At 38.4% G+C, this 27601-nt stretch overlaps 1 protein-coding gene across 1 annotated transcript; it reads right to left on the bottom strand.

The window, feature by feature from the left end:
- Positions 1-1876: 1876 nt before the first annotated feature.
- SUGT1 (SGT1 homolog, MIS12 kinetochore complex assembly cochaperone) lies at positions 1877-27601 on the bottom strand. The gene is made up of 13 exons (XM_059466296.1): positions 27464-27601; positions 27330-27375; positions 23878-23968; positions 23133-23202; positions 22744-22814; positions 18667-18720; positions 16851-16867; positions 15757-15791; positions 15240-15336; positions 14122-14229; positions 4494-4584; positions 3016-3197; positions 1877-2407 (listed from the first exon to the last, which is right to left on the bottom strand). Exons 1-13 carry the CDS (start codon positions 27505-27507, stop codon positions 2306-2308), a joined length of 1008 nt encoding a protein of 335 aa, XP_059322279.1. The 5' UTR covers positions 27508-27601; the 3' UTR covers positions 1877-2305.

Genomic DNA, 27601 nt, shown 5'->3' with positions numbered 1-27601 from the left:
TTTTAATTTCTATTTAAGAGATGTTTACCTAGGCTTTTCCCCACAGCAAGCCTTTTCTAAGCTCTGTTAAGTACTCTGAATTACATTTATAAAGCAAGGCTGGCCAAGAGACAAGAACCCAATTTTGTGACAAAGTGAAGCACTCAAACATTTCTCTTCCTTCTACATTAAAAAGAAAGAAATGCTTTTGCGCATAAATAAAAAGCAGCAAAGCACTTATCTGGGAGAGTGGAGTTCAAGTACCTATTCCAAATCAAATCACTCCAATGTTAGCATCCCATATGGATGGGCAAATGCTCTACATATCAAGCAACCAGCAACTCAGAATTCTCTGAAGGTCAAGAAAAGCCTCACACCACAGCTAAAAATTCTTCTCTGAAACATGTCCCAAGTTCACGCTTTGAGAAACTTCCAAGAAGCAGACATTGTTCAGTAAATGTCAAGAGGTAAGGCACACAAAACCCTTCCTAAATCCCATCCAACTCTGTTCATTGCATTCGAAGAGCAGGGTAACATCGGGTTCTGAAGGTTACCAAATTTGAACTTTGGAAAACATGTATCAATTCTGAAGCCAGAAGTGAGGCAAAAGAAATCACTGCCCAGTCTGCACTGCATCATCATGATCTCAGTGCATCAAGAAACTGCAATTATGTCAAGACTTGTAGTCATAGTCTACATCCAAAAAATCCTTCTCTTTTTAACATTTGTAAGATTTTAAAGCCTCGGTATCTCTCTACTGCACAAGCACAGTAACAGTAGTGGGGAAAAGCCACTGTACTTTCCCAGCATCACTGCAAAATCTCAGCAGGAACAGAATAGATCCTTCCTTCCTCCTCTTTAATTTTCAATCATCATTTAATACCTAACAGCTGCAGACTTGACTCATGCTATTAAAAACACCTGTTCTAACAGCCTTTCTATTTTACCAAGCTCATCCAGTTGACACTGTAGGAAAATAACACGTCCAATACAAAAACAACAGGCAGAATAACAAATGGTCTGGAAAACCCCACATCATTAGGAAAGCAAGAAAAAGTAGCAAACTTAAAACAGCATCCAACGGTTATTAGGAAGGAATGAAGTTGCTTTCATGGCGCTGTCAATATTTGCAATTCATGGTGTTTCTATGATTACAACATACTCTGAATTCCCAAGAGACAGTGGCACACAGACAAGGCACATTTAGCACAACCTTCTGAGTTCATCTGCCATGGAATCACAGAAAGGCTCAGGTTGGAAGGCATCCCTGGAAGTGCCCTTGTCCAACCCTCCTGCTCAAGGGACATCTCGAGCCAGGTGCCCAGGAGCGTATCCACATGGCTTTTGAGCATCTCTAGGTCCCTGCAAACTTGTATTCAGAAAGTACAAGCACAGACAGTACATAGATTCTCAATTCCTTTTCTCTATTGTTATTTACAATTTGATCATGACAATAAAGCTGCACTAATGCAAGCAATTAAGGACATACAAGTTGTTCTTTAAACAGTTTCTATTATTCAGAAATTACGTAACTTAAAGCAACTGCTTGCTGGCTTTGATTCCAGGTAAATTTATTTTGAATTTAGAAGGTAGACAGAGGACCTACTTTTCTGTAAAAATTTCCAGTCACAACAAATTTGTTATCTTCCATGACTGTGACTAAAATTCAACTTATCACTGAGGTGGAAGGACTCCAAAGTGGGTGGTTTGTGTCTGCATCAAGAATAGTAATCTCATCCTCTTCACTGAATGCACATTTAGCTCCTATACATACCAGCTTTTCTTTTGAAGCAGTACATTCACATGCTTACCTTATCCTTACCTATATGCTTAAAGTGATTCCCCTATCAAAAAACAATACTAAAAATGAAATAAAGCAGCTTCCTTATAGAAAAAGTTGTATTTACAGTTTTATTTAGCAGAGTTAAGGAGCAAACAATTTTAACACTGTTGTGAAAAGTGTTTTTACCCAAAATTGCCAAGATCTAATAAGTTATTGAACAGAAATACCAGGTGTAAGGCAATAATCCTGACCAGCCATTAGAGATCACCCTATCCCAAAGAGGAGAGCTGATAAAGGTGGTAAAAAATTTGGACTGATGGACTCAATTCCCAGAAATTAAGACAGATGATAAAAATAGGGTTCCACTCTTGAGTATATCTTTAAGATTTGCAGATGAAGGAATTTCTAAAGCACGCAAAATGTACAGACAATTCCTGTTTTCAAGGGAACATTCAGTGCTTTGAATCCAAGAATGCTATGTCCATACATAGTGGTCAGTACATGACTATGGCAACACATAGATGGTAAAGATCAGAAATAGGATTAGAATTTTTTCCATTCCACGTCATCAGGAGGATTTACTTCTACCTTCCTTTTACCAACATCAGACCAGTTGGTGCTCAGAACTGTGCCACCAGATTCCATCTGCAATATGAGAAAGAGCTTGTTTAGTTTGCTGAGCATTCTAGCAATATAAAAGCCACAGTTCCTACAGCAAACTTCAAAGAGTAGTGATTACACAGAAATTGTGTACCTATGAAATAAAATTCGACAGAGGCATCATTCCATAATCTCCAGCCCAGCAGCACTTTTATCACTACTGGACACAGGGAGATGCTGCTTCATTAACAAGAAGCTTTTGAAGGGTCAGTCACATTCTTGCCTGTGATGGCTACAAATTAAACTAGAGTCAAGTAATCGAGAGGAATTTGATCCTTTCACCCCCTGGCAAGTTTTCAAACTCTACATGAGCTAAGCCTCTACTTCTTTTGGTAATACAGATTGAAATGAAGAGACCAGTGACAAAGCACAACCTTGGATTCATAAAGAGTCACATTCACCAGAGTACAGCCCTGTAGCTTTCAGTGAGTGTAGTTGTACCAGTATCTCCAACAGACCCATGGCCAAAATTTATTCATTTACAGACATAAAATTTTGGTAACAGGCTTTTCCCACATATGCGAAATCTAGTAAATCATATCAGTGTGCAAAAGTCACAGGTTTCTTTTTCAGAGAAAAGAATGAAGACTTACGAATGATTTGTTCATGGCACGTTTTACTTCATCTGTACCATCTGAATAGATTTGCTGGAAGAGTTTATTTAAAGCAGCATCTCCTTCTAATTTCTCATTTTTCTCCTCTTCTTTGATTTCAACTACCAGTTTGTCCCAGTTCCTTGTATAGTGAGACGATGATGGGTATAAGTGCTGGGTATCTGAAAACAGAAGTGTTAGTTAACTAAGCATTTTCTCACTACTTTGAGAGCATCAGAGAACACAGACACAGGTACCTGATGAATCAGAGATGGGTCATGAAAATGCAAAATGGACTCCTCTGAACTGATATAAGCATTGCAGAAACAAAAATAAAGGAAACTAAGAAATGCAGAAGTTTATTTTTAGGTAAACAGAGTTATGTAATTTTGTTATCCAACACACACACACACAAAAAGCTGGCCAGCAGCAACACAGATAATTGATATCAAAAAGACATATTGGCTGACAGAAAAAAAAACCAAAACAGCAGCCTAGAGCCATAGAATAAGTTGAGCTAAATTTTAAAAAAATCTGAAATCAATACATCAGGAAATTCAAATTCTGTCAAAGACAGAATGTTTATCTGTACTGAAAAACTCCAATCTATTAGTCTCCAAGCGAAATCCAATACTTAGGGAAACAATAATTATTTAAGCAACAGGTCACATAACATAACAACTGCTGTCTGGGTCTGGCCAGGACAGAGTTAATATTTTGCAGTAGTGGTGAGGGGTGGGGCCTGAAGCTCAATGGACACGACAGGATGATACTCTACAACAGGGCAGATCAGTGCTGGGGTGGGATGATCTGGGCATCTCAGAAGAAGGGTAGGGCTTCCAGTCAAGAAAAAGGTGTGGGGAGGGCGAAACCATCCATCCCCTGGTCCTTGGCACTGGGGTCCACTGGTGCATTTTGCATGTAAATCACTCTCTCTTTTGTAGCCTTTTGTTATTAATGTTGTTGCTGTTACTGTTTGCTTTCTAATTTAATTGCTGTTCCAAGTAAACTGTTTTTATCTCAACCCTTCACCTACTGTGCCTCCAATTCTCAACTTCATCCCACTGCAGTGAGAAAGGGGAGGGGAAAGTGAGACCTCGATGGTGTCCTTTGGGAGGGGCCCAATGGGGCAGTGAACTGGGAGGTACCATTGCTAAACCACAACACACACACTTAACGTACAGAACTGCAGAACAGGGACCCAAGCAGATAGGCAGACTTACTGGCAAGCACATGTATACCCTTAACAATTCATCAGATTAACAGAGACTATGACTAAATTTAATACCTATGTTTCACTAATGGCTTGCAGACTTCCTGTCAATTCTTGACAGAGTGAAACCAAGATGATTAGGCTTTTCATTGCAAATATGAAGCTGTGGTTTTATAAACAATATTTAACACAGAACTATTATTAATAACTGTAACTCACTCATTACAAATAAAACATTTAAGACTAAATAGTTCAGAGAACAAACCTGGTGTAAATTGTTTTAACTTAGGAGAATCTCCCTGGCCCTCCAGCTTCTCCCATCTTACAGCCTCTGGCTTCTTCATTTTTATCTCAACCTACAAAACATAAGACAAAGAACAAATTAATCCATATGCAAACAATTCTGCCATGCAGCTCCAAAGTAGCTGGATCCTGTAGCTGTAAGAAAATACAAACATTTGGTTTTAGAAACACAGCCTCTAATATGAAACCTGTATCACAGCCAAATTTACCTACCTTACAAGACAAAGTTACTCGAGCTCAAGTCACACATCAAACAAGCTCCCATGTGCCTGTGCAGCTTTTGTATCAGACTTCTACCTTTCTGTTCAGGAGCACTTAACTTTCTTTTACTTACTATTCACTTGATTCTTTTTGCAAATTATGGCATCCCAAAGGTAACAATCAGTCCCAAAGTCTCTACACTGCCAGGCTCCAAGGTATTGCCTTTCAAGCATCCCTTTCTTGGCAGTCAGCTCTAATAAGCAGCAGTTTTAAAAGACTACAAAATCCAACTTTATCTAAGTTTACATTTCATTTACCAAAAAATTCCATGTTTGATGTGTACTACACAAACCAGAGAAACACCCTGGGACTATGCAGATCTTCCCACTGGAGAAATTCAGAAGCTGTATTCATTTGGTTCAATGAACAAACACTGCTACGGAGAAAATTGTCAAGTATTCATTGACAAAACTGGCAATTAAAAATGGATGTGGTTGCAATTACCATAGGAGAAACAAAATTAAGTGAAGTATGTCATGCCCTATTCACGACTTCACATAATCCCTTTAGACAATCACACGGAAATGTTTTTTTTTTTCATAATTAACCTTCTCCTTTGGTTATAGGGTTACAAAGTTTCAAAACAAGGACTGTCTAACGTCACTCCTATTCACTTAAGGAGATGTCACAAAGCTCATATGATGGTATTAATTAACTGAAATCAGTGCTTGCTAAACTTCAGTGCTTCCTTATTTGCAAACAGCTCAGCAGAAGCAAGTTCTTAGCTCTGCCTAAAGCCACTACAACCTGGGGATCCCTGCAGACCCAAGAACAAAGGCACCACTGTAAAAGCTAACCTTAGATTCAAACACCAAGCTCATTGCACAGCATTATGTTGATCCGAAATTTGAACTTTATTTAATCCATTGTTAAATCAATCACTGGTAAGCAACAGATTCAGGTATCCTACCAAAATATAAAAAATTAGCTCACTGAAGTTTTAATGCTTCCATGTTTGCAATCACAATGAATTTTAAGAAACAGAATATTCAGTTATGAATGTTTTCTGGCTTTTTTTCCCCTCAGGAAGCTAAAAATTCCCAAGATAAGTTCTGATACTTATTTTCCACCACTAACGTGTACTGAGAACAACAAAAAGTTTAAGGTAAAGGCATGAAAGGTAGACAAAAGCTTCAGTAAACTTCTAAGTCCAACACCGACATGTATTTGATTTCCCACTCCCTGCATCTGTTGGATTTTTTAATACTTTCAGCCACTTGACAAGTCACAAATTAGGCATCAGAGTATGCATTTTGAAAGTAACATCACAGAACCAAAAATAACCAAATAAAATCAAAATGCTGTTAGTCTGGATGACCAACCTACCCTCCCTAAAAAAGGCCTGTATTTCAGAGTTTATTACCGCAATCTGTACGGATGCAGCGATTTCTGTTAAACTATGCAGAAGAATTACTCTTCAGTAAACCAAAAGAAGTCAGTAAAGCTACCTCCACTGGACTCTTTTAAAAACATTTTGAAAATTGCAACCTTGAAGTTCATTCTTAGCACCTACACTCATAGATCTAATGCTCTGTTATTAGCTTAAGGAAGCAAAACATTTGAATATCTGCATTTAAGACAATCAAGTAGTTCCACAAGTGGCAGAACTAGCAGGTTTTCTTTCCCCAGTGGATTTGGATCTCCTGAGCCAAACATTTAAGCTAATTAGCTACTTACAAAGGAACTAATTAGTTACAAGTGAACACGAGTATTAATTTAAAACCACTCTCCTCTGTTTCTTATATAAACTCTTCTCAGCTGAGGAGACTATATTCGATTGAGTTGTGCATTTCAGTTGAGGCTCTAAAGTTCAGATTTTATACTCTACTTATTAGTGCATCTACCAGCATGTTTGGGGGGGGGGGGGGGGGGAGGAAAGCAGATGCTTGAAACTGCTCTCCCCTATATCTCTTCAATTTCTGTTTATTTTTTCTTTCACTAATTCTTCTTGCCCTTACACTTCAGGCTTTCCACCAATACCTTCCAGTATCTCAAATACAGCTTATTTCATCCACACCAAAAATGACCTCTAATGCAATATAATGCTCAATGTGAGCTACTAAACATGGACTGTTTTCTTCTCAGAATACAATCCTCCTCAATGAGTCCTTATAAAGACCATTGGCTATTCACCACAGTACTCTGCCCATGCATAATAAGAAGAAAATAAGGAACAACTTTAGTTTTGCTGCTCCAGTAATCCCCCTTCTTTTCTAATCTGCTAGCCCTTACATTTTCCTCTCTAAAACTGTCCCTAAAACAGTACTGCACAACAAACAGCCCTAAGGAGAAGCCAATGACACAAACTAATTCCCAGTGTAAGATGCAGATTTCTTAACTCTAAACCATTTCAACCCCGCCAAGCTGGAAGTGCACACAGCTGAAGAACTGAGACAGAATGTATTTCTGACATTATTAAACTTCTACTCTGTCTACTACATCCACTTCAATTGAAGTTACTCATTAGGCGAAGTGGCAGGCAGGAGCAAAGCTGGGGAAATCATTAACTTCATACCATTATACAACCACATTTTCCAAAAATATAAAGCTATAAAGTTCTGCTTGTGAAGGAGCGTGTTTCTTCAACTTGAGAGCTCTATTTGATCTAAGAAGGAACAACTCAGTGAGTCCCAATTACGTGCACAAATGGCAATGAATGCATTTTAATGAAGATTTTAATACAGATACTGATAGCTATCACACAGAAAAGAAACACATCAGCACAGACATTTATGTCATATCTAGCAAAAAAGTACTGTTAGCTTTTTCCTCTCCTTTGAAAAAAATTCACTTGGGCAAGAGAAATACATCAACGCTTTGCCAACTACTTTGATTCAACATTTATATTTCATAAAATGTATGCCTGTGTGCCTCATGCCAACTTTAGTATATAAGACAGGAAAATTTAACTGCAAATTAAATGCTCTGCATGCCACCTAAGGACAAGCCTAATTCCTCAGCTTCTCCTTGTAGCTCAAGCTGTGCAGCCACCTGACCATCTTGGCAGCCCTCTGCTAGGACTTGCTTCACTACATCAGTGCCTTTCTTGCACTGGTAAGCCTACAATGGAACATGGTACTCCAGATTTAGAAAAAATCCCAATGCAAATATAATACACTTTCTCTTTAAAGCCCCTTGTGTTTTGGGTTCAAAGAGAGCAAAGCAAAAAGGAAAAGACACATGGAATTCATGCACTACTTGTTTGAAATATCGTCTTGAGAGAAACCTACCCCTCTGAGAACAGAGTCAAATCAGGGATTTATTGTCTAGAAGAAACACCACCCACAGTGAAAGGACACAGGTAAATTTCTACCCAGTTTCCTGGTCATAAAAGTAATCAATTTTTTAAAGCCTACCAGAGATTTGGACATGTTCGTTTGGGGCTTAATCCAAGTGACAGCTATCAGAAAAGGCACCACAGTTCCTCTCAAAATGTATCCTAAACAATTTCATTGATGGCATAAAAATAAAACAACAACATCTTATTTTAGGATGACTGGCACAAAAGAGTGTTTAATCCAGTTTTAAGAAATAATTTCTCCTCTTTGGAAAAGACCAACACTAGTTAGGCAACACTTATTTTCTAGGCAGATATTTATTGTTAAAAAGCTGAAACCTCCGATGCTTGATTTCACTTGAACTTTCCTTCTGGGACAGGCGGTGGCAGTCTAACTGGGACACATGAAAAGGGGAAGAATTTTTATCTTCCACCCTAAAAGGAGATTCTGGTGTACACTGACAAACTACAAGGGTTTTTGTTTTTTTTTCCTAATTTTTACTGTGTTTTATATTTTACAGTCCATGGTAAGAGCAAGTTCATTTACTACTGGTAAATTTCTGTCAAGCTCTGGTCAAAACTGGCAAAGCTTAAACAACAGTCCAGCCATTAATTTTAAGACATACCAAAAGTACTCTTTTCAATTCTGGTGTTCTGCGGTATCAAACACCTGAAAACAGGAATTCAGTGTTTCTGATCAGCTACTTTGTTATTTACTGAACTACTGACTGCCTCCTCTGAGTCATAAATTTTAAGTGTTTAGAGCTGTCCTTCTGTGATCATCTCATGAATTTCATAGGATAAAATAGAACAGTCTTCTAAAAATATAAGAACTATTCAAATGTGCCTCTAAGAGCACATATGCCTACAGTTTGGTGTCCTAATTATTCAAAGACCTTTTATATATTGCTTGTACTCTAAATTCCAAGATTTTTGGTCCATAGCTTTAAACCAAATATGTTAAGATGAAAATAATTCTACAGTGTTATCACACACAATGATAATTAAGACATTTATTCTATATGGAGTATACTGCAACAGAAGGGATTTATTTATTTCTTTTCCAGCTATGTACTATGGGGAACTGGAGGGAAAAAGGTTCAAATTTCCTCTGACTGATATTACATAGCCAACACAAAGTTTTTAAATTTTAGAAGAGAAGCTAGCAACAGAGATCCTTTTGGTATTCTAAAGCTATTTGTCACTTTATTCTCCGTGTAAACCATCATTATTCCAATAGTTCTCAAGACATAAACCCCCTTATGCATCGTTTTCTTTTATGCATTTATATAAAGCATGGGCACTGACTTATATGCATGTATAAAATAATAGTTCTCAGAGTATTACCAAGTTTAAATCTGTCTCAAATCCATCTTCATTCATACAGAAGGAAATTAATAAAATCAAACTTATTGTTCAATATGTAAACATCACGCCTATCATAGAAGAAGAAACTGCTCCGACCCGCCCTGCCTAAAAGATGCAAGAAATTTCAGAAAATTATCCATTCACCTTAAATATTAGTTTATAATTTATAGAAAATGCTCAAGAATATACATGGGAGATATCAATCCGCATGAAACTCTTCCAGTGAAAACAAGCACTCAAGAGCAGCCAAGTCTGCATTCAAGTCCCTACAAGCAATTTAATGCAAGCACCCTAAACAGGAAAGTATCTTTTAAGGACTGGACTGCAGTGGTAAGATCCAGCTTCAGTTAAAATAGATATGTTCTTCTGTTTATCTCTTTGTGTACATTTGCCTCTGAATAGAGACTCTGATGACAGTCCAAGAGCATGTGAAACAGTTCCACTCTTTGCCTTTTCCCTCACATTCAGCAACAGGCATCAGTTCCAGTTAGCTTCACAGGGTATTCCAGTGTTTGCAAATCAAAATATTGGTTCAAGGAAAAAAACAACATTCCACTGATGCACACAACCATATTCTTGGCATGAAGCTGCTGAGTGTGTGCTTCTCCCTCAGACATCTCTGTTAAGCAACAAATGTCAACTGTAAAAGAGGCTGAAGGTTTCTAACACCTCCTCAGTCTGCAGCACAACTTTGATCTCTAATTAAAGGACAGTTCTGGGGTAAAGAAACCATATTTTACCACTTTTTCAAACGGCTCTACACTGCTGCAAGTCACTGCTTGCAAAAAGCCCAAAGCACTACAAACTGAGAACTCACAGCAATTGTCTTCAGTCTATCTGTAGATAGGAGGAAAACCAGAAAGCACCACCTCAAGTTTCCTTCAAGGTCATAAGCACCAGCACTAAAAGCACATAGTCATCTTCACTCTCCTCTTCTAAGTCTGAGGAAAAGAAAATCCCAAGCACCACCTAGAACTCATCACAAGACCTACAGAAACTGCTCATGTCACCTAAGTTCCCAGGGGAACATTGCAAAATATTCCCCTGGAATCCAAAATACATTGACTACATAGACTGAGCAGAAGAGGGAAAAGAAAGTGAGGTTGATTGTGCATATTTAATAACAGTAGAAATCCTTACACTATTTGTACACTTCTACTCTCCTGACATATTTTCTGGACAGATACATATTTACTAGTTTTTCTTAAACATATTTAGTCCCATAAAAATTTAAAATTCTATGCCTTCTTCATTCTGTGAAGGGAGCATGATGACAGTATGCACACTGAGCCACAGAATAACTGCACCCAGGCAGCTTGCAAAGAGCAAACCTGGTCCAGCCTTTACATTTTGGCTCCCTCTTCTGGAAAGAAGTAAAAAGCCAAACAGCACTACTAAAGATGCCTTCCTCCTGTGAAACCTTGAGTGCAACACAGTTTTCAGCTTCCATTTGTAAGACACAAATCTCAAATTTCTACACTGCTTTTAGGAGCAGCTGTTACTTTTTGCTTGATCAGATTGCTAGAGTCAGACACTTCTGACAGATGAGGAGTACAATCAACAACATCAATTGATTTAGTTATGATGTATCAATTGTGCTGTTAAAGTACAAAATGCTATGTAGATATAGCATTACCTGCAAGAGAAGGGCTCAGTTCAGTGGTATTCAGCATTTTCTAACACTAACGTAACCTGAGGCAATAGGCCATAGAAATAAATGCTGAACAACAAGAGGCAACTCTGAGTAACTTGCCACTAAATGTGAGCAGGAACCATAAGCAACTCAAAGTTCAATTTCCCAGCACTGTTACCTATTGAACAGCAAGTAAATTTTCTAATTGGGTAAAAAAATAAAAAGCCTTCAAGTATGGTAATAATAGATATAGTCACTATTAAAGGTAGCCTATATCATCTGCAAAACTGCTGACAATTAGAGAATATAAAATATTAGAGGATGCGCAAAGACCAATTTACAATTTTTATCTCAGAACTGGACTTCATCCACAAATTATGCTGCTCTTCAGCTGGCATCAAATATTTTACATCTTCTAGTGCACAGCTTGAAGTCAAAGTCTGCAGATGACAAACACTAATTTATTTTTGCTCACACAGAAACTATTGAAACGGCTCAAAACATCTATCTATGCCACCCCTGTAACACTTGCTAGTCCTGTTTATTTTCCAAACAGACTTTGTATCTCAGAGCTTGACACAGCATGGATACAAAGGTATACTTTTTCATTTCCTCGCTGGGAAAGAAACAATCCTCATGTTGGCAATTGTATTTTTCACTACTGTCAACACTCGCTGAAAGAACCAGTTCAGGAGTCTATGAGTTCTGTCTGCTCCTTGCAGACTTTAGAATTTGTAGTTCTGCAAATACACTTAAGGCTGTTTTCTCCTCCTGGATTTGCATCCTTACAGTCATGCCTTCGCATTTGTCAAGTGATGCTGAATCTCAAGCAGTATTGAGAAAACCCTCCACAGCTCCTCTTATCTCCAAAATACACAGGATTGTTCTACTCTCTGCCAGTTCTGCTGTTTCATTCTCTATCTCTTAATTCTTTTAGTTGTACAAAGTTCATGGACCCAAACTATTCACTACACAGCCTGCTCATATGTCCCACCATTTCCTCATATATTTGCTCACATAAGTGAAAAAGAAAGGCCAGATCTTTGTTGCCCAGTGATGACTATATGATACTAGTGGCAACATGGCTCACACATTCAAAGCAGCAGCACAAAATAAAGCAGTATGAAAAAATCAAGTTATTCTCACCTGAAATTAATAATCCACAGGAATAGATCCCTCTCTATCCCAAGAAAACTCAACTTCTTTAGGATTGCATAGTAACAAGCTCATGTAATTGGGAAGATAATGAGATTATGTCTTTCTTTCCAAGTACTTACAAAAGGAATTCATGTAAATAATACAAAATAATATGTGAATGGTTTGAAAAGTTTTAATCAGTAAGATTAATTTACTCAAAGTACTATCTGACTATTTGCCATTCTGCTCATAGAAGCCAAGTATATACACAAAGCTAAGAAAAGAAAGCTGAACTTCTGGTAATCAAACACTAAGGCTGCATCATTCCCTTAAAGTACTTAATATTTTTCTAAGAAAAATATTCTAAACCTGTAAAGAAGTCTTTGCATACTTAACATCAAGATGCTTTTAATTTTTTTTTCCTTCCAGACTCCATCTGGTGGTCAAAATAAGAACCAGCTGGGGCAGTTTAAACTGTATTCCTTCAGTATGCCCTCACAGGCAGCTTAATACTACTCCTTTCTACAAAAGGACACACTGAAGCCCTTACTTCTGCAGTTAGAACACCTTCTGTGTAACCTCTTACCCATTTTATCTCAAAAATAGTCTCTCACAAGTATTTAGGAATAATAACATTTGAAAATAAATGCAAAATATTTACAGTTCAGACACTGCCTGAACGTAACTTAACCTTCCACTCCAGTTCTGGAACCTCAAAGTAAACTAAACCCAGGGTAGAGATGGCAGTGTGGAAAAGACAAAGTCAAGTGAATTTCACAGTACTCAGTTAATGTAGACACTTCCAAAGGAAGCTAGGTTAAGAACATAAAGAAAACAGGACACCACAGCTACTGTTCCTGACAAGGTCTGTCCTCATTCCACTCAAATTTATACAAATACTAATGAATTTCTACCAGAATTTCTACATACTTTGAGCCATGTAAGCTACTACACTGTGGGGGAATAAGTAAAGTCCTCAATCACACAACCTGCCCAGATTTCTTTGTACAAGGAGTGGAAAAACAAAACCAACTTTCTGTGGCAATCCTCTCATGCCGTCCTGAAATCTCTCTTCCATGAAATTATGCAAGAATTATTATAGGTACCTTTTTGAGAATATAACGGGTAAAATGGAACATGAGTATACAAAAGAATTCCCATAAGCTCTGCAGAACCACTGCTGAAATACAAGAGAAGAAACAACATCATATTCCAGCACTGGGGATTCAGGCTTTGTTCTGTGGACAAAGCATATGTCTGTCTATCCACTATGCCAACAACAAGTACTATACCAGACCATTGTTCCTTACTTTTCTATACTTGTACTATAAAAGAAGCAAAACACTGAAACAGCAGCATTCTCTCACACCATGCCATTTTCAAGTGCCCCCAGGCATGTACTTTTTCCAGGAACAGCATGGAATACACTCTCTTGAAAAGCCATGGACAGTTAACCACATGGTTAACCTTCACCAGCAAGAAGCTATGAAAGGGTAGAGAACAATTTCAGTGAAATCTTCCAAGTCTGACTTGTATTTCTTGGGCACACAAAGATAACAAGGCTTCACCAGGCAAGACTGGCTACTGAAAGTTTTGTAAAAGGGTGTACATGCTTTCCTATTACCTGAATTTTAATAGTGAAGATTATAGTCTCCTTTCTCTAGCAAGAAGTGAAAAAATCGTCAACATAACTCTTTCATTTGCACTTCAATAAGTGCCATCATATTACTATTTCTGATATTTGCACAAGTTTAGAAAGTCTCCCACCAGCTGAAAGACACCTTGAAGAAAAAAAGAGCATTTCTATATGAAAAGCAAGATACTATGACTGTTGCAGAGAGACAAGACAATAGAACAGAAACATTTTCAGGATTGCAGCAGTCAAAGAAATGATTTACACTTTAAGAAGCTCACCTTTGTTGAAAGCACTTTAAACGTACTTTGCTCTGGCACTATAGAATGAAGAAGATCAAGCTTCAAGTTGAAGTCTTCACCTGATGGAAGTCTCACTGATGCATTCATCTATTAAAAGTTGAAAACATGTCTCTGGTCATCTTTGATAGCAGCTCCATTTTCAAGTAAAGGACAGTCATTTCACACAGAGATGAAGCGATTAAATTACTATAATTTCAGACCATGCCATTACACTACTGCATTACTGGACGAGATGTTTCTAAGATACATTAGAAAATGAACAGAAGATTTCAGCCCTTGCTACATGTACTCAAAAACCCTACTATCCTATCAACTGGATCTTAAGTCTTTAGGGAAGGAATTATACAACAAATTAAGTATCAACATATTAATAATGGAACATGAAAACAATCTGCAGCTTCTCTTCTAATACAAGAAAACTACAGAACAAGTGCTCAGACTATTTTAACAACCTAAACTAGATAATAATAACCAAGTACTTCTGGTATTTAATGAAGTATCAAGTTAGTTGAGAATAAGAACCCAACTCTTTGATATTGACTGTTAATTTAAACATGAAATCCATTGATACAACATATGGTACTTCATTAAAGGGATTACTGTACTTCCTTAAAAAATATATTTTGCTGCCACGATTTTAGTAGTGCCAAATGGAAAAAAGACTGGATATTGGTGGGTGGGTTTATTTCTCTAACTGTCCTAGAGCAAAACATTACTAATTCCTACCTATTTTAAGAATACCTTGTTTCTGCCCAGTCCTGCTCCAGATGCATGTATAGTTTAAACCCAGATGAGTTCTTCCCCCACCCCTCCACACAGGCAGCTGAAACCCAGACGTTCCCTTGCAGCACGCGCACCTCATACTGCTTGTGTTTAAGTGCTATGGACACTGCTGTGGCAACCCATCCCAAATCGCCTGACTGGGCACACTCATGTGCAGCACAACTGTACAGAAGAGAAGCTCCGGCAGGACAGAGCTCCCTTCCCATGGCTCCCTCCCCATTCTTTTTGTGCTACTGCAGCATGTAATGTTCACTGGCTTGAGCACTGCATCTCAGGGAATTTAGGGATGAGTAGCAATAACCAATACAAATCACCTTTCTCTCCAAAAACTGCACACTGACATCATCCTTCTGTGCATTCTTGATCATTATGGTCACAATTACTTGAGATTCTGTTTGGTACCAGTCATATCTTGAAAAAAGAAAAAAGAAGGAACTTTTTTTTTTTTAAAGCACACACAGCATATAAAATTAGATCACTTTCCTAAATCATTCGCTTCTTAGTTCAGAATCTTTAATATAGCTCAAAAACATTAACTATACCAGGCACAATGGAACAGGCTTTGAATTAAGCTCAGCACGAGAATAAGAAAACAGAAGTCAGAATGCTGATGCTATTCCACTCTCTCCTGGTTAGGTTTAACCTCCTGAAAGTACCATTTAGTCTGAACAAAAGTGATGGCACTGAGTAACACTTCACTTGGACTGCCACATTTCTGAAGTTACCCCAAAAAAACCTCCTACAGTCATTATCCTGCTTCTCCAATCCCCAAGCCAAAGTGCAAATATGTCAATTACTTTAAATTTCACAGTAATGCTGAAGTCAACTTACTTGATCTTTGGTGGCAGAGGCTGCTGCTGCATATTCTAGTTGAAGCACATTCAATTGGAAAGAAAGTTACATCAATGTAAGTGAAATTACACCATGAAGTACTTTTCAAGGTACAAATAACTTTCACGGATTGCTCCCCTTTTCTTGATTCCAACTGCTCCCCTTCCCTGATTTACGTGTGAACATTAACTTACAGGTTGAACTTCTCCACTGTTTAATCATTTATGGCAGATTACAAATTAAAAAGTTTCAATTTACATCAAATGTGTTAGTCTGTAACCTGAATATATTTTATAAATAGCAATTAAGTTCAATTCAAACTCATTTCCTCCTGGATAAGATGCAGACCTAGAAAACATCCAGTGACTATACTGCTAATCTATAAATCATGAAGGAAACCTAAAATAGGTCTGAGAACTCAAGGTTCAACTTTTAAACATAAAATCCTTCTAAATCTAAGATTTGTCTCTACATACTGCCACCATGCTTCCTGTACATTTTTCTCCTCTACCCTGTTCTCAAAATGTAAAAAATTTAGGTTAACTATTAAAGAGGTAGCAGAATATCCAATGCAAAGCGCCCCTCCTTTTTTTTTTTTGTCCCAACAATTAAAAAACAGAAGGAGAGGTCGATTTCAACATCTCTTATGAAGACTTTCAATAAAAAAAAGACAACTGAAAGTTGAGCAGGTTGTAACAGAAAAAAAGTCTACACAAACCACTTGCAAGCTTCTGGAAAAAAAAAGAAGTTACTTCCTAACAGTTTCAATCAAGTTAGTAGTGACAACACAATTAACCACAACTGGTTAATTTGTAAATTAGGCAGCAGACTGCGAGCCAGAAAGTTAAATTTTACCTCAACGGATGCACAGTAATTGCCAGATTTGTTAAGCATTCCTAAGAGTTTCCAGGGCTCAAGTCTGCAGCCTCAGTCTCAAAAGCACTCATGCTCAGAAGAAAAGTTAAATACTTCAGAATTGCACACAATATGAAAGATTCTTTTTAAAGCTCGGAAGTGAAGCCACTGAAGCAGAAAATATACTCTAGCATAACAGAAAAGTGAAAATAGTAAACATACTAAGGAAAATATCTTACCAAATCAGTCTGTGAGGCTGGAAAAAAAAGAAATTGCATTTTCAGAAAAAGACATATTGAACTTACAAGGCACAATCTTACCCTAGCTGCTTCAGTTACTCCAGACATCCTGCATTCACTCCAGTCTCAACAGCAGAGCACGTAGTAACACATCAGTTCTACCTATAGTATTTTGCTTCCATGACACTCTACTTTCTAATCAGACTTCAACCAGCAATTTGTGCAAACCAACAACTCTAATATAAACCATGTTCTGATTAACTGAATCAAGAAATTTTTCATTACATTCCCTTGCCTACCTGAAATGGATACAGGCATTTTTTAATTAAAACAACATCACAGGAAACAAGAGGTTAAAAAAAAAATAACTGTCTGGGAGTCTGCACTAGGTTTATCATCCATCCATCCCCAGGAACAGCACAAAGCTCTCAGCACAGTTTTATCTCATGCTAGGAAAACCTCACTGGGGAATTAGATGGAAATTTCCCACTGGGGAATGAGATGGAAATTCACTTACATGACCCTAAATGTACTGCAGCACTTGTATCTGAACTATAGCTTAGTATCCTCCCATCCTGTAACTATTTTTTTCTAAAATATTTCAGATTAAATATGTTTGAAAAGAAACAAACTTTCCCTTTGCTTCTTTATAATGAACACTGACAAAAAGAGAAAAAAATATGAAGCTGCAATGAAGAAATCAGCTATTGCTTTGTTACTGCCTTTATCGGTTTGTTTGCTTTGTTTGCTGGTGTATCAGAGAATTAAGAAGATGGTTCAGAACAAGACCGTGAATATTCAGGATAAAACTGAATAACATACAACAAAATATAAAATGCTACTGCAAAATATAAATACAACGTTACTGCAAAACACTGCAAAATATAAATACAATGTTAAAGATAAAAGTGTATTGTAACCTCATTCAGAAAAAATTGTCGCCCAAAGTAAGTCTTTGCAAAAAAGACCATGCAGGCCAATCACTTACCTAGTTCCTCCAAATAAAATTAAACCTTGCAAAAAGTGTCTCACAAAGCAGAAATCTGCTCATCACTCTACAACACAAAAGGGTTCTCCTCTATATGGTTTTTAGTCAACACATTGACACAAACTTGTTCTACTGCCCCATTCTCCAGTGTGCAGCACAGAGAGGAGAGAAAGTCACAACAAGCAGAGGAAAAAATGACACAAAATTCTTCTGCTCTGCTCTCTTTCATCAGAATCCCCAGGCAGCCTAAGCTTTGTGGATGAGTTAATTGTCAGGGCTGGCTGTCTGTAGGAAGGTATGAAAGGAAACTATGCTTACACTCAGTGACTACCATGGGTAAGTCACCAGAACAGCCATTAGCATCTATGGAACTTTCCACATGGAATCAAGGAGCAAAATCTCCAAATTTCTACCTCTTTCCAACTTTATCTTCTGTAAGACTTGAAAATTTATTTTGATGTAAGCTTTAGATAGCAAGCTGACACTTCTACAGTTAAAATTAGTTCACAGTTGTGTATGAAAATAAGTTAAAATTAATTATGATTGTCTGATCTTTAAATAAGTACTCTCCTGGCACAGCTAATTATTACTCTAAAAAGCCAATATAAATCTTCCTACAAATCTGAATGAAGCATACGAGTGCTAAGGGTGTCTACTCCAACAGAAACAAGAGATAGCAAAACATGACTTCTAAAAATGATTTTTCTTTTAGAACAAATTATTTTGTTCTAAACAAGAGGAAAGTAGTGATTCTTTGAAAAACATAACACCGCTTCCAAGCACAGGGCATATCAAATCCCTTTACTAAATAAATGTGGTTTTTCTTACCATTCAGTATTTCTTCACATCTTTTAATCCAAATAGTAAAGGTATCATCTACATCTAGAAGAGATCAAAATACAGTAATATTAAACCACAGTAATATTACTCCTCCACAGTAATATTAAAACATGTAATCAAGCATTACATGTATTGCATGAAGAAAAAGTCCTCTCAGTTGCCAAGTGGAGCAAATCCATCCCAAACTTGTAGCAATTTACTAAAAAAGGTGTTATATCCTACAACCTCCTTGTAAGCTCTGTCATTTCACTTAGGCTTTAAGTCTTTTTGTACAACTACACTGTGTGTTATATTTCATTAAATTCTAATTATACTGTAGGAGACTAGATTTTGTCCAACTGACAGGAATATGCCATTGCTTTCCAGTCTGTTCAACTCCTATGTAACTGCTTAGAAAGCAAGACATGCAGTTTTACACATTTTTCTCTCAAGTACTTTTTCAAATAGTCACATGCTTCCTCTCCAGAGAAATGTCAAGGGAGATGGTCTGTTGTGTAGACAACCCAAAGTTGTACAACTTTTGACAAACATCAAGTATTCTCTCCTAGAAGCAAGCCTCCCAAACAGAAATTAATTCACTGGAAAATAGCTAAAAAGATGATAGTGTAACAACAGAGCAATCACCTTATTTCAACAATATTCCCAAAAACTCTTCCACTGTGAAGAAAGTAAAACAGTAGCAATAATGCTCACCAACTACTAAGAATAGCTGAACTTTTTCTAGTTTCATAAGTAAATTCACACTATGAGGCAAAGGACACGGAGAAGATTGACAAAATTCCCAGCAGACATGCACGTAACACCAAGTCTGACTCCACTGAAGCTACACAATGTACCCCAACCCTCTAAATATAAAATGTACATCCACTTTGAGGTGCACCTTTGGTCATAAAATTGCTACCCCACTCCTCAAGCCATTTCACTCCACTTTTCTTCTGCCATCTGACCAGATATCTTAAGAGTTATCTAAATTTTTTACCAAAAGAATGGGCAAACCCTCAAGCAGGCTGTCCAAAGAGTCTTGGAGATACTTGTAAAAAGCCCCAAGCAAACACAAGCAAGTTCAAAATTAATATTACTTTTGGTCAGAGCACAGAATTACAGGAATTCCAGAGCTCCCATGAAACCTAAATTAATCAATATTTTCAAAACTTAGCACCACAACCTAAAAAGACTTCCAAACTTTGCAGTCTAAGCAAAGTCTCCACTGATCCAACCTCCCTCACAAGCAGGTGAGGAATTCTCTTTTTAACCATGGCCTATGACTAGATTGCTAGGCAATACAAACCTAAAAAGTGCAGAGTTAACTTCCCTATTTTTATAGAAGAGCACACTCTTTCCCTGCATCCTGGCACATTTTATAATTTGAGGCAAATAAATTTTTATCTCTAAAATGGTATTATCCTCCCAAATAACTTATTTCTACTAAAAACTTCCTGGGTCTTCACTGATGAAAATCTACTAACTCCTAAAATACAAGAAAAGTAAGAAAACTCTTTTAAAAGTCGCCATGTTCCAGCTTTACTAAATTCATTCAGTGGTCACAGCAAAAAACCTCAAGAAAATTTGAGAGTAATTGTCCTAAATCTACATAGCACACTGAAGAGTACCAGGTAACACTCGTTCTTTAACTAAGGGAATAGGAACTGCAAAAATCTGCATGCATCACACGGCTGAACAAAAGGAGTACTGCTTTCTAATGTTATTTCATAAAATAAAGAAACACTGTACATTGCACAGCTCATCACATTAAGTCCTACTTTGATATCTTTGTAGGTGGGTAATGGGAAGGTTGCTGTGGTACCCTGGGCCTGCCAGTGATGAGCACAAGTAGGAAGCTCATCCTTGTCAGCATTCCAGATTGAGATTTAAAACAGCCCTTACATTAGCAAAGAACAGAAACCCGTATCCATGTACTTCTGCCCACTTGTGTGGCAAAGAAACCAGCTTTGCCAGCAAAGAATTCCCCACCACAGCAATTCTTCCCAAGGCAGCAACAGCTGAAGCCACTCTTCATCACCTGCCTAGTGAATGTTGCAAATTTTCCTTCTGTGCTTTGTTCATTTTGCCTTAGCTGCATTTAACTGCAAGTTAATTGTGTTGCCAAAATGCCTGTGCTCACAATGTTTTCCCCTGGGATCCATGAAACATTCCACAAAGGTAAACTCTGTTACTGACACAAACTTGCCAGCAAATTAGGTAATATATGAAAGAAAATCAACTAAGTCTGTAATTTTTAAAAGGCCTTCAGGAGACTCCTCATCTCACAGCAGGCTACAGAACTTTGTAATGAGATGGAGGAAGCACAGCAGAAAGTATTTCCAGATAAGAGAGTAATCAGGAAGTGCTAGGAAGCTTCAGAAACTCTTCAACTGAGTAAGCAGCAAAACAACAGCAAATTAAATTCAAACAGGTAGAAATGAAGCAACTCAACACAAGAAAATGTGCTGTATTTTGGGGATTCTGAATTAGCAGAGGACCCTGGTATTCACTGACTTATCTAAAAGATATCTGCAGTTCTGTGTTATACTCTACAACATCAATAGAATGTGAGGTTACCCATGCACATGAAAAACCTCAAATTGATAGTGGTTGCTTGGGGTGGGGCAAGAGCATGAAAAGTAAAGAATAGACACTCAAATTCAGCAGTGATGAGCCTGGAGATGCACAAAAAGTAACCTACCAAGTAAGGAAAGCAACATAGTTTAGTGGAAGGAATCTCTTCCTTTCACAGAAAGTTACAAAATAGAGAACTGGACTACACTGCAAAGACAAACCTGTCTCTACTGTGAAATTAATATAGACCATCTAGTTATCCAAATTACCAATACAGAAAGAGTTTCAGGAAACTTCTTATTTTCAACTCTTGTTCCAGGGCAGCCTAAACTGACAGCTGTGAGTTGCTGCAATTTCACCACATCTCCCTCCTACCACTGGCCCAACACTGCCACTTCACTTTTGATGGCTTCAGCACTCAGACCCTTGGTTGGGCCATTTCAACACATTCATCCAGGAGGAAAGACTTTAAAAATAGTAGCTTTCTGCAGACTTAATGCACTGAAACAAGAGGCTAAACAAGCACAAGAGTAATAAGGAGCACGATCACTTGGCATCAAGTATAAGCTTACACTTCCATGGAACTCCACTTTTAAATCAGAGGGTTAGATCACTTATTTGAAAGATGCAAAGTAATTATATTTTTGCTAAGCCTACATGTCCCAGCCACTACTATTATAGATAAGACAACAAGATGAACAGATCTGAGACCACAACAATTCTTATCAGATTAGAACATTTTGCTCTGCATAACTTTTCAAGGTGCTTTTTTATTTTTTTACCACCTTTTCTTGCTGTTTGGAAGAGAGGATGAAGTTGTATTTATAATGGGGGATAGGAGAGAAGATAAAGGGGTCACAACCATCTTGCAATTGGTTTGTTCTGTGCTTCCCCATAAGTCCTCCAAAGCCTTCTGTTTTTTAACAACTCCTTTCCTGCTTATTGAATAGAGTCAGGTTTTAGAAAAGCTGTAGGTGTTCCCAAACTAAAAAGTACCAAGAAAGCCAGAAAGCCAACACTGTAAGATGAAAAGAGAGATATAAAAAATGGCTTTTGTAATTAAGTGGTATGTAATGTAAGGTAAAAATCCACTTTGTCAGTTTCAATACCCACTAAGTTGCACATTCTTTCTAAAGACTGATCTATAAAACTGTTTAAGAAGAAATTCCAGCTACATCTAAAGAGCCTGCTCTATTTAAAATGTTTTCTATGACACTTAACACTATAATATTGCTACTATTTATCTTCAAGACTGCCAGGAAGCAGGAAAACACTTATAAAGCAAAAAATAAATCTGCTACCAATTGCTCAGAACTTTGATACACATTTTTAAACAGTTTAACACTTTCATGCAGTGATTGCATAAAGGCTCTCAAAAGTCAGACAGATGGTGTTAGGGACCCAATACATTAGCCTTAAAAAAAAAAAAATCTTTGGTCTCCATTTTAATCTAACACATTACCCATTATTTTAACATAAGGAATACACACAAGAAACTTTAATACTTACTGTCCAGCCTCTGTCCCTCTCTGAAAGACTCTAAAGCAGATGCATAGTTTTTGATATGATATTCACCTAACCTGACACAAATAAAGAAAAATACAAGAAAACAGTGATTACTTTTCAGTGGAGTCCACATTCTATAGATAACATGCTGTATTGGTTAAAATGACATGTAAGAATTTAAATTACCTAAAAGGTATGGTTTTGAAAAGGCAAAGGTATTACAATAATCACCCCAAACTACATGGATTTATTACAAATGCCTTGCAAGCAGCATGGCTTTGAATTTATTAATTCTTAGTATTGTAAAAAGTTTGCACAGAACTGCAATCCAAACTCTAGTATTGACCTAGAGACTAGCACAATATTCCCCAAGTACCATAAATGATACATACCCTTTTCTAAGGAGCGCTACAGCATTATTTGGGTTGAGTTCTAGAGACTTTTTTGCATCTGCAACTGCATCTGTTGAAAGTCAGTTTAAAGTTGAGAAACATAATGTTATAAAAAGCAGTGACGTGTCAAGTGTTTCAGTAGTGAAATTTTTCTAGGATGAACTATGTTATCTTTCTTAGCTTGCACACAAATCACACTGTCTGAATCAAGTCTAGCCACAACTGCCACACATGAATCCCTCACAGAGCTGCAGAGCTCTTATGTAAAATGCAGCAAGACTTTCATTTAGCTAAATACTCTGCTTAGATGTGAGGCATGATTCTGTTTGTTTGGTTTTTACTGGAAAGAAAAAATAAACCAGATCTTATTCAGTCAATCTTTTCCCAGGCATTATTCACTTATCACATTCCTACCATGACAGGATTCAGTCTCTACCAAGAACACAATGATGGAAGACACAATGCAAAAACCTCAAGATCTGCCTAAGAAGTCTGCTTATAAAAAGCTGCCAAGATAATACTAGACTGGAATCAAATAGAAAACTGGGACTCTAGCAAACCCATTTCACTGAAAGTTTTGCAGTAACAAAACAATCTAAGAAAACGACAAGATTATGTACCAACACTAAAACCAGCATATTAAGTTACAGATAACACACTCTCTCGTTACTGTGATTGAAGACATCTCCTGTAAAACACGTGTTATGATACACTTGTAAAAGGATTCTTAGACTGAAGATGTTACCAGCATATTTCTGTAGAAGAATATGAGCATAAGCTCGTTGACAATAACATTCTGCATCATCTGGATTCTTTTCCAAAGCTGTTGTCAGTTCCTGTAAACACACATTAAAAAATGAAACAGTACTTCAGAAATCCTCATAAAAACACAGTATCAAACTCTGTCAAGTAAGAGACATTTCAGAAGACAAAATCCTAACTGGCATTTCTGTTTACCTGTTGCTTAGCTCTCATGCACAAAGCTAAACATCAGAGCCTGAAGTACAAGGAACCTGCCAATTATACCAAATTCAAGCAGACTGTTTCTTACTGTGAAGGAAGTGGGATTTCAAATGCTCTAAACATGAAGTCTAACACAGATGATCCTCTCTATTCCAAAAACCTTCCTACAATTCTAAGTATGCTTGTACACAGGTCTGCTGGATTTGAGAGAGCAGAGCAGTATTAGGAGTTTGGAAGTCAATGCACAGTATGTCAGAACAGTTGTGTGGAGATAAGATGCTATGCAATACCATGTAACACAAATTATAGTGCTAAGAGATTGTTTCAATTTATGCTGAGCACAAAAGCAGATGAAGGAAAGATTTATGGAACAGAGGGTTCAGAGGAGGTATTACTGAACAATGGAAATAAGCATAAAGTAGTCCTTTGTTAAGGCAATCACAGGATATACGGATTGAAATAATAACACATTGCTCTCTCTGAGAAAAGTTCACGACTGTGCACACAGAATAAAATCACAGCAACTTGAAGCACACACCTGGAAAGAGCATCTCCAATTCTCTCCTTACTGGTGAGAGAATTTCTTCCTGTTGCTAGAAGCCAGTCTTCCAAAAGGGACTACAGTACATTGCTACAACTGTTTGCTAAGTTGACTTCTACTCAGACTTCCACGGGGAACCTAGCAAGTATGAAGGTAGCTAAGATACAAGCTTTAAACCTGCAGAAACATTTTTACAGCACAGCTGCCAAAACTCTGCTCCACCAAGACAGAAAAAAGAAGGGAAGGAGGACTTGCCTTAGCTCTAATTCAGGCCAGTGTCTTTTTCTAACAGATGTCACATAAAGTGTTTATGCCACCTAGGACTTAAGGGGCCAGAACAGCTGCTTCTAGCAGCGGCACAAATTCTTACTATGTAACATACACACACCTCTAGAGAGACACAGCACATGAATTTAAATCCTTGGGGGTCTCTGAAGAAAGGGGCAGGCAGCAGTAACTTGATCTACTTGTACTTCATGAGATAAAGTTATTCAAAAGCAGCTGTCAATATGGAAATACTCATGGCTGCAGGTATTCCACATGGCAGGGATGTGAGGCCCTGCACATATTCAAATTGGTTCATATTATGCTGAGAGGTGAAGTACTTCTGACATGTGAAACCCAGCAGGGTCTGACACTGAACATCACAGGCACATCCAGGTGCAGAGGCACTGCTCTGACAGATCACCTCTCCCCCAAACACCATTTCCTGTGATTTATGCTGATGACAGATGCACCGATTGGAGCCAGCAACATATGAATGGATCCTCCTACAAAATTAACCCTCATCCCAGGAAAGGAAAGCAAAGCCAAGCATTTTCAACAGTGTAAAACTTCTCTCTTTATGTGCTTTTTATCAGTAAGTTACCATGTCTCATCCAGGCACAGACATGGAGCAAGTAACTCCTGTAAGCTATTTGAGAAGCCAAGTAATGCTGGACTGGCACTGGGAACTCCAGACTATAGACATCAGCAACAGTCACTTAGAACAAGCTTAGACTTTGCCCTCACACTTAAGTGATATCTGCATATTTTTTACTCCAAAGGCCCTTACCATGTGACCAAATTGCAGATCTGTTTCTAAATACACTGGAAAATTCAGTAAAGAGTTTGCATGAATTAAAAGAGCTTCTGTCTCCACATAGCAGCTCACATTTTCAACTTAAAATGAGAAGTCATTCATGAGTTTTGTCATTCAGACAGTATTAGAAGGTGGATGATGATCTTGCAATTGCATCAGAGCCAGGTGCAGAAAGCCAAAGCACAATCTCCAGGAATTAAAGCAATCAAAAATCCCAAGGACACAGTGCAGAAATGCCAGGCCAACTGGACAGAAGCCCAGCCGGGTGTGAAAGCATTACACAGCACCATTTCTACAGAACTGTCTCCCACGTGAGAAACACCAAACAAATGAACATAAAGACCACCATAAGCTCATGCAAGCACAGTGCAGCACCTGGAGACCTGAGCCCCCAAGTCAGCAAAACGCTGCCCTGAGCTGTGGCACTTCCCAGTTCAGAGAGCACCAAGCAAATCTGCCTACTCAGTGCAGGGATTTGGAAACAAGGCCTAAACTGGCACCAGCATTACTGTGTCAGGTATTAAATAATGCCTATAGAATGTGTTACGTAATGTCCTGAAGCACTGAATGCACAAAAAAACTGAAATATAAGCTAGAAAAGCAAAACAACTATGTTAATCCAGGAAAAAAAATGCAAAAACACATTCTGGCAGCATTCCCTAATACTTCTGAAGACCTTTTAGTGTCAGGGATTTTTGGTTTGTTTGCTGGTGGCTATTTTTAACCATAAAATGTGAAACTCTTTTTTTTACATCTTGAATTAGTTTTATTCTGCCATACAGATTTGGCTATTCCAAACTGGTTTTTAAATGTCATTTATCTTTTGAAAAACTTCTACAAGTTACAGCCTAAACCCCAAAGAACTGAAAAATTCAGCTTCACCATTTTATTTGCAGAAAGATAATTTAGTATCACTTAATGGTTCTACCACCCACTCTCTTCAAGCAGTGCTAACCTTTTACATCTTCTCCCCTCCCTAGTTAAATAGAAACACTTATCCACCCTCCAGTTGTCTTCTCATTAACCATCTGTTTTAAGTAAAAATTGCATTTAGAAAATAGATTAAAACATATTAACTGACGAAGTCATAGAACAGGCCAGATTGGAAGGGACCTCAAAGGATCATCTCGTCTAACCTTCCATGGGAAAGCCCGCCTAGATGAGAGTATCCAGCAACCTGCCCCTTCGTGTCCTGAAAACCTCCAGTGATGGGGATTCTACCGTGTCCGTGGGGAGTCTTTCAGTGAGTGACCATTCTCACTACATAAAAATTATTCTCTCTCCAGATGAAAGGAAGATCAGTCGTGGTGCCCACAAAATATAGGAAGAGCAAAAGAAAACAGACCACGGCAGAATAAAAACTAAGATGCAATACCTCTCTTCAATAAGCTTGGGGGTTCTATTCCCACAAATCTTAACTGATTTAGCTGTGAGAACTACCAACTACCTTCAAGGAAGACAAAGTTTGTTTTGCTTTCCCCCCCACCCCTTCTTTGCCACACAGGCAGCACAAGTGCTGTGCCAGGTCCGCGCCGGGCTCCCCTGCAGCCCGACCTCACCTGAGCCCGGCTCCCGGGGACCCGGCCCAACCCCGGCCCGGCCCGGCCCTCACCTGCGCCGCCGCCCCCGGGTCCCGGTCGACGTCCGCGTCCGAGAACCTGCCAAGGAAACACAACGCCGTCAGCGAGCGGCCGGGAGGGCGGGCGGCGGGGCCGCGGGGGAGGCAGGGCGGGGGAGGGCGCTCACCGCGGCGGGGCCGCTCCCGCTGCCGCTCCCGCCGCCTCCTCCATGCCGCCCGTGGCCCCCAGGAAACTTCTGGAGCCGCCGAGGCGCCCGCGCCGCACGCACCGCGCAAGGCCGCGCCGCGCGGGGACTGCCGGGAGG

This window comes from Ammospiza nelsoni, chromosome 2 (assembly GCF_027579445.1).
Source record: "Ammospiza nelsoni isolate bAmmNel1 chromosome 2, bAmmNel1.pri, whole genome shotgun sequence".
Taxonomy (NCBI): Eukaryota; Metazoa; Chordata; class Aves; order Passeriformes; family Passerellidae; genus Ammospiza; species Ammospiza nelsoni.
This window is presented reverse-complemented; position numbering and strand designations above follow the sequence as displayed.